Here is a 16,598-nt window from a genome sequence, read left to right as displayed (position 1 = left end):
GGGGGCACTTCCTCGGCGTGGAGCCCACAGAAAGAATCAGGCAGGAGGTGGAGGGAGGGTCCCGGGCAGTAATGCTTCTCTGCTGATTAATGCTTCTCTCAGTCAATCATTCATTCAAGAATCTTCTTTCTGAGACTATCACCCTGAGACACTCTTCAAACCTAGACCCACGCCTATGTCCTGTGGTCACCATTCAGGGAACTAGAAGAGTGCCCACAAACTAAAGGGTACTGCGCCTAAGATCCATGCGCCTCTGAGAAACCATCAGTATGAGACCAAAGGTCAATAATTTCTTAAAAACAAAGATGAGAAGAACAGGGGCAGGGAAGCTAGAGCACTGCTAAGGGACCAAACAGAACACGGTTACAGAGAATCAGGCACACAATTAAACGTAACTCATGTCACTAACAATGTGTACGCAAGTTGTCAAACAAGACCCTGACTTGCTGTGTAAACTTTCACCAAAACTCAGTAAATTATCAATTGTAAGTAAGAATGTTTTTCCTGCAGATCTGTTAAGTCCCCAGACATGGTGACAAACCCAAGAATGAACAGGCAGAGTCTCTGGTCTCATGTTCTCATCTTGCAAAGCTGGCAGGCCTATTTCCTGCAGCAGCAAAATCAGACCGAACGTTTTCATTTTCTGAACGTGATCGTTCAAAGCATCTCTTCTGGGGATCAAATGGACAATAGTAAGTAACTCACATGGTTGACAGGAATTTTAGGGGGCGGTGAGTTCATGTTAATGAGGGAAGAACAAGTGAGAAAATAAGGGTGAGAAAGGTCACACAGCTCAAAGAATTCATCAGTGTCACCGAATTGTACATGAAGAAACTTGTGAAGGGGTGTAAATGTCCCTAAGTTGTGTTCTCAACAATAACAAATAATAATAATAAATTACAGAACAGAACTCACTGGCCCATACACACACAGAGGAAGCAACCCCGCCCCGAGCACAGTACTCTTTGGAAGAACAATTCAGATGACACCAAACTGACACAGCAACAGAAAGGCTGCACCAGAAGCTTGGGGGGCAGCGAGTCATGTGAACGTGGAGGAACGACTTGGGAAAGGGGGGTGGGGACGGCCGCATGCCTCAAAGAAAGTCATCAACATCACTGAACTGTACACAGAGAGACTGTTGAGTGGGTGTGTTTTGCTGCTTGTGGTCTCAATGCAACAAAATAAACAAAATTTAAGTAAGTGAATAGCATGAAACATCTTGTCCTCAAAAAGAAGATACGCAGGTCTGGGGCCAACGTCCCCCACTGCCCACCTTTGGCCGTGAGGATCTTTGAGGTGACTTCCAACTTCTCCAGAGGCTCCACCCCTATATTCTCCAACTGAATGACGAGACGCTGAGTCTCCCCATTGTACAGCTGGACAGACACGTTAGCAGACACGTCCTCGCCAGCCGAAGGCTGCAGAGAATGGGCAGACCTGAAACAACAGGAAGCATGATCAACTGAGGAGAAAGAGACGAGGAGAGGAGAGACGGCGGTGTTTCAGAGCCCCCCACCTCAAACCAAAGGGCGTCAGCATTTCAGAACGCCCCTTCTCAATTGGGTTGTTTATCTTCTCGTTGCATAGTTTTAAGAGTTCTGTACAGACTGGGGATACAAGTACTTCATGGACACGTGCTTTGTACATGTTTTCTCTCCATCTGGGGTTTGTTTTTCCATTTTCTTAATGGTATCTTTGGATGTGCAAATGTCTTTCATTTTAATAAAGTCCAGTTTATCAGTGTCTTCCTTTAGGGATCCTGCTTTTAGCACATTATCAAAGACCTCTTTGCTTAACCAAAAGGTTGGCAGTTCGAAACCACCAGCCACTATGTGGGAGAAAGATGAGGCAGTCTGCTTCCTTAAAGATTTATAGCCCTGGAAACCCTATGGGAGAGTTCCACTCTGTCCTCTAGGGGTGCTGCAAGCCAGAATTGGCTCAGTGGCAGTGGGCTTGGTTCAGTCTTATTATAAAAGCACCTGTGGTCCCCTCTGAGTCAATTTCTGCAGAGATTCCTTCTGCTCCCAATCCCATGATGCTTTCTCTGGCCTCTGGTCTTTCTTGCACATGGCTCTCTTTCTTAGGAAGCCCTCCCACCCACCCACCTGACATAGCCAAGCCCTCCCCTCCCCACACCCCTCACACACTTCCTGGAGGAAGTCTACTCTGAGTCCCTGCGTCCCCACAGCACACGGACCTCCCACAGCGAGCTGCACAGAACCCCACCAGAGTCCAAGCAACAGTGCACAGCAATGAATGCTGCCTGCGCACCTCTTCCATGGAACAGTGAATTGCTGGGAGGGTGGGACCATGGCTGGCTTGTCCACTGTGGGCTCCAGCAACTGGCAGGAGGAAGTGTTCATTACACATCTGAAGGGGCTTGAAAAACATTACAGAAAGTCCCAAGACAGACACATTTTACAGAAAACGCCACAAGGACGTCCAATAAAGACCCATTCATCAGAGCAAACACTGGGGCCGTCCTAGACTCCAACAGCAGGCGTGTCCACTGGCAGAGGCTGGGAAGGCTTTAGGGCGCTTTTTTGAACCCAAGGAATTTTTTAAGAATTTGTAAAAACCTGCAGAATAACGTATTGCTATATTGTTATGCAAAAAGCAAGCTGGGATACTTTAGATAGCACAGAATGGCTTCATGTAACTGTATATAACCATTCAAAGAGGTAAAAAAACAGACGGATCAAAGACTGGAAGGAAAGCAATACCAACTAAGAGGAATAGCTGGGGACTCCTGGGATTGCCCCCTCTTCTTCACCCCTTCTTCAAATGCTAACCAAGGAAAAATAGTTACAAAGGAGCCCTCCTAGGGGTGCACACAGGGAAGCAATCAGCTGCCAATCACAAGGTTGGAGGTTCAAACCCACCCCGCAGCACAGCAGGAGGGGCGTGGGGGTCAGCTCCCTAAAGGTTAAACCTGCTGCTGCGGACTAGCTCCATCTCATAGCAGCCCTCCAGCCCCGACAGCCTCCGGAGCAGCTCTGCCCCATGGGGCCTCCAGGAGTCAGAGTCAAATCAACAGCACCCAACAACAGCAATGCGAAAAAAAGAAAGAAAAAAAAAAAACAAACTATGTTTACAAGATCGGGTTTTTCTTACGCTTCTTAAAACCTGAACCGTTTTCACAAATATGATTTCAAAGGCAAATTTCACACTTTGTTCCACTCTTAGTAAGAAAGCCTTCAACTTTATTCCAACTAACTTGAAGCAAAGCACATTGGACGGCTGATCCTGTAGAAAAAATCCTTCACCCGTATTCTGGTCACAAGAATTACAGGGTAATTCGGACTCCCTGTGCCATTTAAAAAAATAATGATAATAACTGAAATATATTTTAAGAGCCTGGTCTCGTAAAATCTGATACGTGGGTCCTTCGAGCACAGACCTGGGCAGAGACGTGCTGATCTGGAGGCGGGGCAGGGCAGGAATGACCTCGACCGTGGCCCCACTGGACTTGACTCCCGGGAGGTTGTCCAGCAAGCAGTCGCTAAAGACGCCAAAGACCGTGGTGTGGTAACCTGGAAGGCAAAGCAGAAACCTGCCACTGGGGAAGCTGGGTGTCTCAGGCCACCTGCAGGCAGCCAAGTGTGAGAAGAGCATGGGGGTGTTCAGATCCCAGCTCCCTCACCAGTTCTCACCCAGAGCTCCGACACTCAACTCTGAGGATCCATTTCACCTGGTGTCAAATGAGATGTTAATACCTGCCTTCCCACTTCACCAGCCTGCCCAGCTGCAGAGAAACCGTGTCTGCAGAAGGCTTTGTAAACAACACGTCCCAACCAACTTAGTAACTAGCATCACATCCCTCTTCCAATTTGCTTTTCAAGTGTATCCATCTCTAAAGTAAGGAGGAGAGTTAGCACTGCTTTCCAAGATACCATGTGATTTACTGTTTGAAAAACGCCTCCAAGTCTTCTGTTGAGAAATGAAAGTTCAATGGCCGACTATCCTCGTAACTGCAACATGATACGGCTTATCTGCCACGCACGGACACATATTGCAGTTTAAGATTATCAAACCGTCCAAGCATTTGGGCAAAAGAAAAACAAGAAAAGGGCCGCTGGTTGGATAAGCACTTGAAATTGTTTAAGCAAAGCTTTAAAATGGCTGATGAAATTTCGAGAGAAAACTATTATAAATACAGTTCACTGTGTAGCAAAATTAAACAATCCCCATGGCAAAGTGCCTAGGACAGGGACTCTGCATCTGCACCCAACTGCTCCATGTGAACCAGAGAACTCACTCTGGGAGGTGAGGCCCTCAGCCGTCCCCTTACCTCCTGCCAGTCTGACTCCAGCCCCCCGCCTGAGAGCAACTCCACAGCGCCCGCCACCTTCGTTCTGAAGTATGTTTCTGAAAAGACTGTCTTTCATCTGTTTCTTTGTTGCTGTTGTCGAGAATAAACACAGCAAACCGTGCTCCAACTCACAGTGTCCACACGTACAACTCAGGGACAGGGACTGCAGTCTTTGGGTGGTGGCACTGTGCTCAGCCTCCTTTTCTGAGTTGTTTTCCCCATTAACATAAACCCATCGCCCACTAAGCTTCCTGTCTGATCCTTCCAGTTGCTATTGTCACTTTGTTCCCATACAGATAGCTCTTAAAACAGCATAATGTTCAAAACAGACATATTACTTGGTTTTAAGAAGACTCCAGGGGATAGTGTGGTTTAAGATTTAAAGATTCTCTCAGGGCCACAGTTTCAGGGGTTCAGCTACCCTCCACGGCTCCGAAAGTCTAGAGTCCGGGAGAACTTGAAATTCTGTTCTGCACTCCCCCTTTGTTGGGAATTCTACTAAAGAATCCTTGATCAAAATGCCCAGTACTGGTAGCTCAGGGAGGCAGTTGGCCACACGTTCCACCTCCTCCTATTCCTCACTCTCCTTCTTCCTCTGTTGCCCCAGCCAAATAGTGACCAACTGCCAAGCCTTGGATGGCCACCTGCAAGCTGTTAAGGCCTCAGGGACTATGCAATGAACAAGGAGGGAGGACAGAGGCACTAGATACATCATCAGATCAATGAACTGGGCTGTCCCATGAAGAAATGACCCTAACCCTCCAAACCAAGGAATAAAAGCCCATGAGGTGTTAGGCTGCACATAAGCAGCCTCAGCAGCAACTCTTTTGTTGTTGTTGTTGTGTTGTTGTTGTAAACATCTCTATCACACAACTTTTGCCAGTTCAACTTTTTACAGGTACACAAGTTATGGACAGCAATTACAGTGATCGGCCGTGTGACCTCACCCTTGTTGTTGTTGTGTTAGGTGCCATCAAGTCGTCTCTGACTCATAGCGACCCCATGCACAGCAGAACGAAACACCACCCAGTCCTGAGCCAGCTCCATGATCCCTGCTATACTTGAGCCCATCGCTGCAGCCACTGTGTCAATCCATCTCATTGAGGGTCTTCCCCTCTTTTGTCAACCCTCCACCTTACCAAGCATGACATCCTCTCCAGGAAACGGTCCCTTCTGACAACATGACCAAAGTGTGTGAGATGAACTCTGGCCATTCTAGCCTCCAAGGAGCATTCTGGCTGCACTTCCTCCAAGACAGACCTGTTAGTTCTTTTAGCAGTCCATGGTACTTTCAGCATTCTTCACCAACACCACAGCTCAAAAGCATCAACTCTTCCTCGGTCTTCCTTATTCATTGTCCAGCTCTCACATGCATATGAGGAGATTGAAAATACCATGGCTTGTGTCAGGCACACCTTAGTCCTCAAGGAGACATCTTTGCTCTTCAGCACTTGAAAGAGGTCCTTTGTAGCTGATTTGCCCAATGCTATACGTCATCTGATGTCCTGACTGCTGCTTCCATTGGTGTCGATTGTAGAACCAAGCAATGTGAAGTCTTTGACAATTTCAATCTTTTCTCCATTTATTGTAATGCTGCTTATAGGTCCAGGTGTGAGGATTTTTGTTTTCTTTATATTGAGATGTAATCCATACTGCAGACTGTATTCTTCAATCTTCATCAGTAAGTACTTCAAGTCATCCTCACTTTCAGCAAGTAAAGTTGTGTCACAAAGTTATGATTCTTGTTCCAATCCTGATGTCATGTTCTTCTTCATATAGCCCACCTTCTCAGATTTGCTCAGCATACAGATTGAATAAGTATGGTGAAAAGATACAACCCTGATGCATTCCCTTCTTGATTTTAAACCATGCAGTGTTCCCTTTTTCTGTTCAAACGACAGCCTCCTGGTCTATGTACAGGTTCCTCATGAGTACAATTAAGTGCTCTGGAATTCCCAGTCTTCTCAATGTTATCCACAATTTGTTATGATCCACACAATCAAATGCTTTTGCATAGTTAAAAGAACACAAGTAAACACCTTTCTGGAATTCTTTGCTTTGAGCCAAGATCCATCTGACATCAGCAATGATACCCCTCATTCTACGTCCTCTTCTGAATCCAGCTTGCATTTCTGGAAGTTCTCTGTCAATATAATGCTGCAACCATTTTTGAATTATCTTCAGTAAGATTTTTACTTGCATGCGATATTAATGATATTGTTCGATAATTTCCACATTCTGCGGGATCACCTCTCTTTGGAATGGGTACAAATATGGATCTCTTCCAGTCAGTTGGCCAGGTAGCTGTCTTCCAAATCTCTTGGCATAACTGAATGAGTGCCTCCAGCAGGGCATCCATTTGTTGAAACATCTCAGTGGGTATTCTGTCAATTCCTGGAGCCTTGTTCTTCACCAATTCCTTCAGTGCAGCTTCAACTACTTCTTTCAATACCACTGGTCTTGAACATATGCCACCTTCTGAAATGGATGAAGATCAACCATTTCTTTTTGGTATAGTGACTCTATGTATTTCTTGCATCTTCTTTTGATGCTTCCTGCATCATTCAATATTTTGCCCATAGAATCTTTCAATATTGCAACTCAAGGCTTAAATTTTTTCCTCAGTTCCTTCAGCTTGGCAAATGCCGAGCACGTTCTTCCCTTTTGGTTTTCTAACTCCAGGTCTTTGCACATTTCATTACAGTAATTGGCTTTGGCTGCCTGAGCTGCTCTTTGAAATCTTCTGTTCAGCTCTTTTATCATGTCATTTCTTCCATTTGCGTTAGCTACTCTTTGCTCAAGGGCAAGTTTCAGAGTCTCTTCTGACATCCATTTTGGTCTTTTCTTTCTTTCTCGTATTTTTTAATGACCTCTTGCTTTCTTCATGGATGATGCTCCTGATGTCTGTCATCCCACAATTCTTCTGGTTTTCAGTCACTGGTGTTCAATGCATCAAATTTATTCTTTAGATGGTCTCTAAATTCAGGAGGGATATATTCAAGGTCATATTTTGGCTCTCGTGGACTTGTTTTAATTGTCTTCAACTTCAAGTTGAACTTGTATATGAGCAGTTGATGGTCTCTCCCACAATCACCACCTGGCCTGGTTTTGGCTAAAGATAACTGAGCTTTTCCATCACCTCTTGCCACAGATGTAGTCCATCTGATTCCTGTGTACTCCATCTGGTGAAGTCCACATATATAGCCACCATTTGTGTTGTTGAAAAAAGGTATTTGCAATGAATAAGTCGTTGGTTTTGCAAAATTCTATCCTAAGATCTCCAGTGTTATTTCTGTCACCAAGGCCAAATTTTCCAACTACCGGTGATTCTCTGTTTCCAACGTTTGCATTCTAATCACCTATGGTAATTAACACATCCTGATTGCATGTTAGGTCAATTTCAGACTTCAAAAGTTGATAAAAATCTTCAATTTCTTCATCTTTGGCTTTGGTGGTTGGTGCATAAATTTGAATAATAGTAGTATTAACGGGTCTTCCTTGCAGACATATGGATATTATCCTATCACCGGCAGCACTGTACTTCAGGATGGATCTTGAAGCATCCTTTGTGATGATGAATGCCACACCATTTCTCTTCCATTTCTCATTCCCGGCATAGTAGATCATATGGTTGTCTGATTCAAAATGCCCAAAACCCATCCATTTCAGCTCATTAATGCCGAGGATATCAATCTTTATGTGTTCCATTTCATGTTTGATAACTTCCAATTTTCCTAGATTCATACTTCATGCATTCCATGTTCCTATTATTAATGGATGTTTGCAGCTGTTTCTCCTCAATTTGAGTCATATCACGTCAGCACATGGAGGTCCTGAAAGATTTACTTTATCCATATCATTAAGGTTGGTTCTCTTGGGAAAGAGACAGCTCTTTTCTAGTCCTATTTTGAGTGCCTTTCAACCCAAGGGGCTTGTCTTCCTGCACTGTGTTGGACAATGTTTCCAAGCTATTCATAAAGTTGCCCGGTAACGTATCAGACAGTGTTTCTCTGCTATTCATAAGGTTTTGCCTACCAATTATTGAGAAGTGGATGGCCTCTTCCTTCTTCCTTAGTCTATAAGCTGCGTTAAACCTATGCACCATGTGCAACTCTCCTGGCGTCTGAAACACCGGTGGCACGGCCTCAAGCCCCACAGGAGGACAAACTGACAGACAAGTCTGTCTCCTTTAGTTGTTGGAAACCTCTGTGCCCTCCCCTAATTCTACCTAATTCCTACCTGGAACCTGCTACTTTGTGGTCCCCGACTGCTCCCTCCCTTTCCTGGCTCTATGGGGCTAGGGTCTAGCCTTGCCTCCCACCCCTTACCTGGATCCTGCCACTCCTGTGGTCCCTGGCCACTCTGCTCCCTCCCTTTCCTGGCTCACCCTTAATCAACCTTAATGACCTCACGCTTAATCAATGCAATTTTCCATCACCGTTAACCCTCTCTTTCCCCCTACCTTCCACCCTTGTAACCACTAATAGACCTTGCTCTTGGCATATTTGCCCTTTCTTGTCTTTTTATAGAAGGGACACCATACAGTATTTGCCCTCTGTGACTGACTCCTCTGTACAATGTGTTCCAGCTCCATCATACTGTAGCAATGCAGTAAGACTCTGCTACTGGCTGAGCAGTAGTTAGTACCTTAACTTGCTAATGTTTCCCCCCTAGAAATCCATATCTGGCTCTAATATCCCTCATAGTTTGCTTTCTACAAAATCCCACGTGGATGTGGTTTTCCTCTGCGGATCATTTTCCTTCTCGTACCCACTGCTGGAATTGGCTACCAATAAACCCAAAGCCTGGTGATGGACACTGTCCATCCACACGTTGTTGTGTCTGACCATACCAGGCACACGGCACCCCAGAGGAAGGGTCACACGCCTTGCCCTGAGACCATCAGTGGAAAAGGTGTGGGTGAGGTTCAGGCATATGCTCCCCAGAATTAAGCCCTTCAGTCTCACCAGTTTTCCTCTCCTCTGTCCCCAACACCATCCCCAGCCACATCTGTGGCTCCTGTCTGTCATTTCTACCTGCTGAAGCTTTGTCCTTGCCCCCTCCCACCTCCAGTCTTGCCCTCGCCTGACCCCTTCCACAAGAAAATCTGGGGGTGGAGGTAGGGGGACCTTTGGGAACCACCAGACTGACGGAGTCTCTCCTGTTCTAATAACTGCCTCCAGGCAGAGTCAGCAACCTGAGCTAGATGGACGAGACTCTCCTGGATGGACCCCCGGCCAACCTTCTCAGTCTCAGACCATCTAGCCTGAGCAGCCACAGTCCCCCCAAACGCACCACGGTCTCTCTCACCACCAAGCCCCTGTACAAGTTGTTCTATTTGCCTGTGCCTGCTCCGTACTCCTCCCCACTGCCCACCCCCATTCACTTGGATAGCTCCTAGCTGTCCTTCAAGGCCTCAGGGTCTCGTCCTCTGAGAAGCCCTTCTGACCCCATCTCCCTCTTGAGTGGCCTCCTCTCCTCTGTGCTCCACCTGGGCATCGGCACATGCAGCCTCTCTCTGATGCCATCGCCTCACTCGACAGAGAGCTCCTGGGACAGCCCAGCCTTTTACACGTGCCTACAGGAACGTTTGCTCATTTGCTCATTCAGCCCACGAGCACACCTGCCAAAGACCTCCTGCGGGCCACGACCTGTGCTCAGCACTGAGAATCTGGCCGAACAAAGCCAACAAGGCTGGCCAACGGCAACTGCAGTGATGGTGTGAATGATGCACGAGCACAGAGCACCACAGGGCACCACAGAGCTCCTGCCACAGCTCCACAAGGAGGTGACGTCTGGACTGAGGCCTGCGTGGAGGGGGGCACCAGAGCTGCAGAGAAGGAAGGGCACGGCGAAGGCTAGGAAGCACAGAGTCCTGGGAGGCCGAGCACGACGGAGGAGGACGTGCAGGCTCAGCAGGGGCAGCAACAGGGCCAAGGGCTCCGGGCTTCTGTGCAGGAAGGGAGGAAGGGACATGATGGGATTTGCGCTGTAGAAAAATGGAAAATGGACTTATGAGCACAAGCCTGGGGCAGAAAGGTGGTCCCAGTGACAGCCAGCAGGGTGGTTGAGGTGAAGCTGGCTGGTGATCTCAGGAAGTATCAGTGGCACAGTCACAGATGGCAGGAGGAGCTTGAGTGACTCCCAGGTCCCCAGTTTGGGCACCTGGAAGCACACCTTTGCTGAGATAGGGTCCAAAGAGGAAGAGTGCTTTGGGGAGAATTGATGAGGGGCTCTGGTTTGGGTATGTCACGTGGGTGGGGACGCAGCTGGAAATGCAGGCCATGCATTTAGGAAAGGAGTCTGGACACCTGAAGCCGAAGGAGGGTGGGGCAGACAGGATCTGGAGCCTGAGAAAGAAGCTGAGGGAGGGAAGAGAAAGGCAGAAGCAGGGAAGAGGTGAGGAGAGGGAGCAGGGGGGAAGGCAAGGGGCAGAAAGAGGGAGGGAAGAAAGGGAAGGAAGCGGGGAGAGGAGAGAAACCGTCATGGGGCCAGGAGGAACAGCACTGTCAGGGCCACAGGAGCAGTGTCTGCAGAAGACAAGGTTTCCCAGGGGAGATGGAAAAGGAGAGCCATTAGCCATGAGGGTAGTCATGGAGGCCAGAGCAAGTCACAGAGGAGGCTGTGGGGCTGGAGGTCACTGAGCAGTCGAGGTGGAGCCAAGCCAGATTTAACCAGACAAAGGGTGCCGGCGACCCTGGTGGTGACAGTTTCGGTGATGTGCTGAGAGCTAGACCCAGTGTAGGTGGGTTAAAGAACCAACACAGAGGTGGGAGAGTGGATTCAACATGGTGGAAAGGTTTTGCTGACAAGGAGAGACAAAGAAAGGTCAGGCCCAGTAAGAGGAGGCATCCATGGGAGCAGGAAGCACCTTAGAGCGTGTGCAAAGACTTATGGGAAGAAGACAGCAGAAGGGAGAATGCGGCAACAGGGCCAGGTGCAATGAGACCCCGACCCCATCCCACCACCCACACCTGCCACACCCTGAGCACTAGGACGCCTGGTCCGTGTCACATACCACAGCAATGCAATCCTCTCATCAGCTCTCACTGGCCAGGACAGGGAGGACAGAGACCATTAGAGGCTGAACTGAAGCCATATAGGAGTCAATGCTTACCGTTCACAGTGATCGTCCCTGTCGTCTGCGGGACCCCGACGAGCGTCACCGGGTAAAGACCAGACTCAGCTGGTAAAGAAAGTGCTGCGGGCAGAGACTCAAACTCCACTCCACTGGTCAGGAGGCCCTACGGCAAGGGAAGGGCAGTGGGATGAGTCAGCACACAGGCCCACATCAGCTAGCGCACCGTCTCACAGGCAAGTTCGGTGAGCATCACAAGGAGACCAAGGGTTCTTACACAGCTCCACAGAGAATTCCAGAGACAGCCCCAAATTGGGATTAAGACAAGACAGTCCTAAAATGGACAGTAGGCCATGGGTCTTTCAGGTGACAGTCAACAGTCCCATCTTTATCGGCCCTGTGTGTTTTGTTGTCTTACCCAATGGAAATGCAAACACAAAGGAAAAAAAAATGAAATATCTCACCTATAAACAAAAAAGAAATAAAATGTAAAAAAACTCATCATGGATTCATCATCTCTCCAGCCATTGACGGATTATCGATTCATTCAACTCAACGTGCACCAGGCACTGTGCTCGATAAGGAACAAGGTGGACCACCAGCTGGAGGCAATCCTCCTGCCTGACCAGCACCACAGGGCAGGCCTGTCCAGTGCCTTCCTGGCTCTTGGCCTAAACAGGGACCAACAGTTGTTTAGAGAACATCCCCCAGTGTAGCGTGTCATTCGCCTGCTGCTCTTTCCTACAGGTTTTCTTTTCCTTACAAGGCAACCTTCATCTGTATCTGGTTCAAAAGTATTATGTGTTCATTACTAAAATCACGTTTGGTAAAGTAGAGGGTCAGTGAAAAAGAGGAAGACCATCAGTGAGCTGGAATGACACTATGGCTCCAAGGATGGGCTTAAACACAGCGATGACCATGAGGCTGGCACAGGACCGGGCAGTGTTTAGTTGTGCTGTACACAGAGTCACCATGAGCCGGAGCTGACTGGACAGCACCTAACAACAGCTGACAAACACCGGGGCAATCGGCCAAAGTCTGGTGTGCATGAGTGGCGGCCGCGGCCTCTGCACACCCTTTAACCCCACCCTTCTCACATCGCTAACAAGTAGCAGAGCAGGACGTGAGGAAGGGAAGCCACTCAGTGGCTGGGTGGCTCACTCTGGAAACACTGGGATTGGTGTGGCACCATTCCACTTCTCCTTCCCAAGCCTGTGGTCCTGACGGATGTTCTCTACCATCCCACACAGACACAGGAGCCAGAGACCCCCCCATAGCAGCCGATTACCCATCTACTCTCTTATTCTGCAGTCTTCCTCCCACGGGCAGCCATGGCCTCATCATCTTGCCACAATACGACAATGCTGAAATTCTTGGGTAGCATCAGAAAGCAGACCGGTGCTGATCTTGTGTGAACTTTAAAATGATTGCTTCAAGTCTTAGAGCCAATTAACTAAGGTCTATGTTCTATGTTCAAATCGGGGGCTCTGGTGGTACAGTGTCTAAGGCATTTGACTGCTAACTGGAAGGCTGGCAGTTCAAACCCACCAGCCACTCCTCAGAAGGAAGACTGAGCATCTACTTCCATAGAGATACCGCCTCAGAAACCCAAGGAGGGGTCACTATGAATCGGAGTCAACTCGGTGGCAGTAAGTTTGGTTTCAGTTGGTTTTTTGATGTTCAAATCAGAGGTGGCACTGTCGGCCGACTCAAACATCTACCAAGTTCCCGCCACGAGCCAGCTCTGTGTGAGGTTCTGAAAACACAGGCGCGTGGTCCTCACCACGGACAGCCCAGCATTTTTGGCAAAATAAATACAAAAATAGACATGTAGTAGAGAACGTGTGCCTTCCAATAGCAAAAAACGTAGTCGGGGTTTTAGCCCCAAAGGGTCAGATGACTGGCAATACGTACCATGTTTTCAACTCGGAGTTCAAATGGCATGGGGTTGTACACCATCAGCTGCACTTCACAAACGTCACCCTGAACCCACTGGAAATCTAGAACACATACACAACAGACACATGGTTAGTGGAGGTCTTTGCACATTCTACCTGCTCTCGGGGGCTCCCTCTGGCAGCTGGTTTCTCCAAATGAAGCAGCAGAAGTTGTAATCAGCTTTAAATAAACAACTGAAAATGGTCTGAGCTAGCTTCCTCAGAAGCAGCAAAGTAAGGCCCACAGCCACTCTGCCACAGTCTCTGGCATGCCACATCCATGCAGGCATGCCAGAGATAGCCTCACACACCACCATCCGTCACACTGCACGGTTCTCGGTACAGAGACGAAGTCATCAGGGCATCACTGGCCCAGAGGCTGGCACCTCAGGACAGTGACAAGGGGGTCAACTGTGAGTTGCACACAGCATGACTCCCCGTCTTCCCAGTAAGATTCTGAGACAAGGTGGTGGCCTCCCCACTCTGCCCTCTCCCAGGTCAGCTGCAGGTCATCACCTGTGGTGGGTGAATTCTGAGTTGACCTCCAAAACTCCTACCATCCCCCCACACACACCCCCACGTGCATGCCCTGTGTAACCCCTCCCTTTAAGTGTGACTGTAGTGATTATGTTCTATAACATAGGTGAAAGGGTTGTATGTTATATAACGAAGGTGAAGGGGTTTTGCAGATATAACGAAGGTCCCTGTGATAGCTGGAGTCGTGTGTCAACTTGGCTAGACCACAATTGTGAGTGGTTTAAGCAGTTGTGATGTGGGTTATTCCCATGATGAGATCGGATGTATATGTTTTCAGCAGCCAATCCATTGAAAGGGAGTTTCCCCAGGGGTGTGGCCTGCTTCCAGTGTATTTATGGACACTCTGGACACTCTTCCACGGATCAGGGTCCTCTTATGCTCCCTTACAACTGTCCAAGAGCGAACAGTCCACCTTTCAGCCTGAAGGTCTTGGTTTGTCATTCGTTGGAGTCAGTAGCCCGTATACTGCCTGCCAACCTTGAGCTCCTCAGCCCCTGCAGCTGCATGAGTCGGGAAAAGTCTCCAGCCTGACATCTGATCCAAGAACTTGGGACTTGCCAGCTTCTATAAGTGTGGGAGCCATTTTCCTAAGATAAACTTCTCTTTCTCTGTATGTATATATAAACTTTACTGGTTTTGCTTCTCTAGAGAACCCAGTCTAACACAGTGCCTAATCAGTTGACTTTGAGTTAAACGGCTATTATCCTGGCTGGGCCCGACCTAATCAGGGCCCCTGCATGGGGTGAGCTGCAGTAGCAGGCAGTCCCCTGCTGGCCTGGAAGGAGCAGACTGCCACATGGTGGAGGGACTCTACATGCTGACAGAGGTCCCTGGCTGACAGCTCGCAAGAAAACAGGGGCCTCCGTCAACCAGCTGCTGCAGGGAGATGAATTCCAGCAGCGTGTGAGCCGGGAAGTGAGTCCTTCCCTGCTGGAGCCTCCGGATGAGGTCACAGCTCCTGCTGACGTCTTAATCCAGCCGTGTGAGAGCAGAGGACCCAGCTGAAACGGGTCACACCTGCCCCCCAAACACCAAGGGCACACATTTGTGTTGTTTCAAGCTGCTGAGTGTGTGCTTGTTACAACTGAAAACTAACACAGCAGCCATCCCACCCTCACTGCCCCTCTTCCACATTAAGATGCTCCAGAGGCGAGCTGGGAGGAATTCAGGATGAGTTAGCACGTGTCAGGCATGGATGAGGACCGAGACCAGTTCAAGCAGGTTCTGTGGTTATTCTTCTCCATTCCGAGCAAGGGAGAAGGCTTAATTAATCCCCACAGCTTGGAGGCAGTGCTCAGTTCAAAGGAGCTGATCTGCCCAGGAATCATACGGCTGAGAAGCGGGGCGTCACAGTGGACACTAGAGGTTAAAGGGGTGGCATCAGGCTCTGGGGAAGATGCTACCATTTCCTAACTAGAATTCCTCAGCTTCCATGGAGCCTTCAGAACCGCATTTTCAAGACGCAGCTTCGGTAAACCAACTTTGCGCCACGTGCCCTGCGTGGAGAGATCCTGGCACATCAGCCAGAACGAGGGTCCTGAGGCCACCCACCACAGCAAGTAGCCCGTTGGCTGGATGAGCTCACAAAACGCTTGCCTGGCCACATGGCCGCACACCCACACAGCCTCTGGGCCACGCAGGGAAGCGGTGAGGTGAGCAAGTGTCATTCTCAGTCTCCAAAACAGAAAATGCTGAGGCCACACAGACCCCCGAAACCACTGCCCTGAGATCACCTTTAAATCTGAAACCAAAACTATCCCCTGAAGTCTTCTCCAAACCAAACAGTGGTTTAGCTTAACTAGTGAAGGACGGCTGCCCTGAGCACTGTGCTCCTGTAAGAACTATTTATATGGAAGACGAGGTAGGAACCTTACAGGGCAGTGAGTTTACATCACCGTGGGAGGAACAACCCGAAAAGGAAGGTGCGGACGGGGCACACCTCACAGGACGTTGGCAGCATCCCTGAGTGAACGTGGGGCCCTGTTGGCTTGGTGTGCGTTCCGCTGTGTCGATTCGCAACAGAAATAAAATAGATCGTTAAGAGGGAGGCTGTCTCGGCAGCAGGAACACCCGCCTGCCCATCTCACGGCTCTCATGCAGAAGACCTGCAGGAATCGGGGCCTCTCCCGCTGCACCCCACTGCCCCCAACCCTGAGCACCGCACTGAGCCGGCATTGACCAGCAGCTGGTTAGCATTCCAGTCTGGTCCTCACAACAGACAAAAACAGCTTTTTTTAAAAAAAAAAAACAAGTTGCTATGTCTGGTAGCTAAGGAGCTGTTCATTTTCTGTTGTGGTGGAAAAAAAAAAAAACAATCATTTTCCTGGGGGCTGAAAGGAGTAATTTACACTTACAGGCCCTTGTCTTCTCAGGGTAAATCAGAGAAATCACTGACTGCAGGAAAAGGCACTTTGTCTGAAAGAGGGTAATCCCTTTCCAACCCTCCGTGTGTCACGTCCACAGGGCCCCTTCAATATTCCAGGCAGCAATCCTGGGAAGGATCAGGAACTGACCGCTGTTCTGGGTCAAGACCCCCATTCTGTGCCAGGCCACCATTCTGTGTCAGGCCCCCCCGTTCTGTGCCTGCCCCCCCGTTCTGTGCCTGCCCCTCCGTTCTGTGCCAGGCCCGTTCTGCACCTGCCCTCTCCATTCTGTGTCAGGCCCGCCCCCTGTTCTGTGCCTGCCCCATTAGACAGCCTACTGCCATGGAGACTGTGATGCATGCTGACCT

The 16,598-nt window shown here is 48.9% G+C and overlaps 1 protein-coding gene across 1 annotated transcript in view; it reads right to left on the bottom strand.

Moving 5' to 3' along the window:
- Positions 1 to 16,598, bottom strand: part of TRAPPC9 (trafficking protein particle complex subunit 9) — a 637,992-nt gene that overhangs the window by 452,153 nt on the left and 169,241 nt on the right. The window contains exons 12-15 of the mRNA XM_042780905.1: positions 13,308 to 13,393; positions 11,433 to 11,559; positions 3,404 to 3,536; positions 1,277 to 1,440 (exon numbers count right to left, since the gene is read on the bottom strand). Coding sequence (XP_042636839.1) covers positions 1,277 to 1,440; positions 3,404 to 3,536; positions 11,433 to 11,559; positions 13,308 to 13,393 — 510 coding nt within the window. The remainder of the gene's footprint in view (positions 1 to 1,276; positions 1,441 to 3,403; positions 3,537 to 11,432; positions 11,560 to 13,307; positions 13,394 to 16,598) is intronic.

Source organism: Orycteropus afer, unplaced genomic scaffold (genome assembly GCF_000298275.1).
Source record: "Orycteropus afer afer isolate SDZICR_OR568_19922 unplaced genomic scaffold, OryAfe1.0 scaffold00069, whole genome shotgun sequence".
NCBI lineage: Eukaryota > Metazoa > Chordata > Mammalia > Tubulidentata > Orycteropodidae > Orycteropus > Orycteropus afer.
The sequence above is the reverse complement of the archived record's forward strand: the minus strand, read 5'-3'. Positions and strand labels throughout refer to the sequence as shown.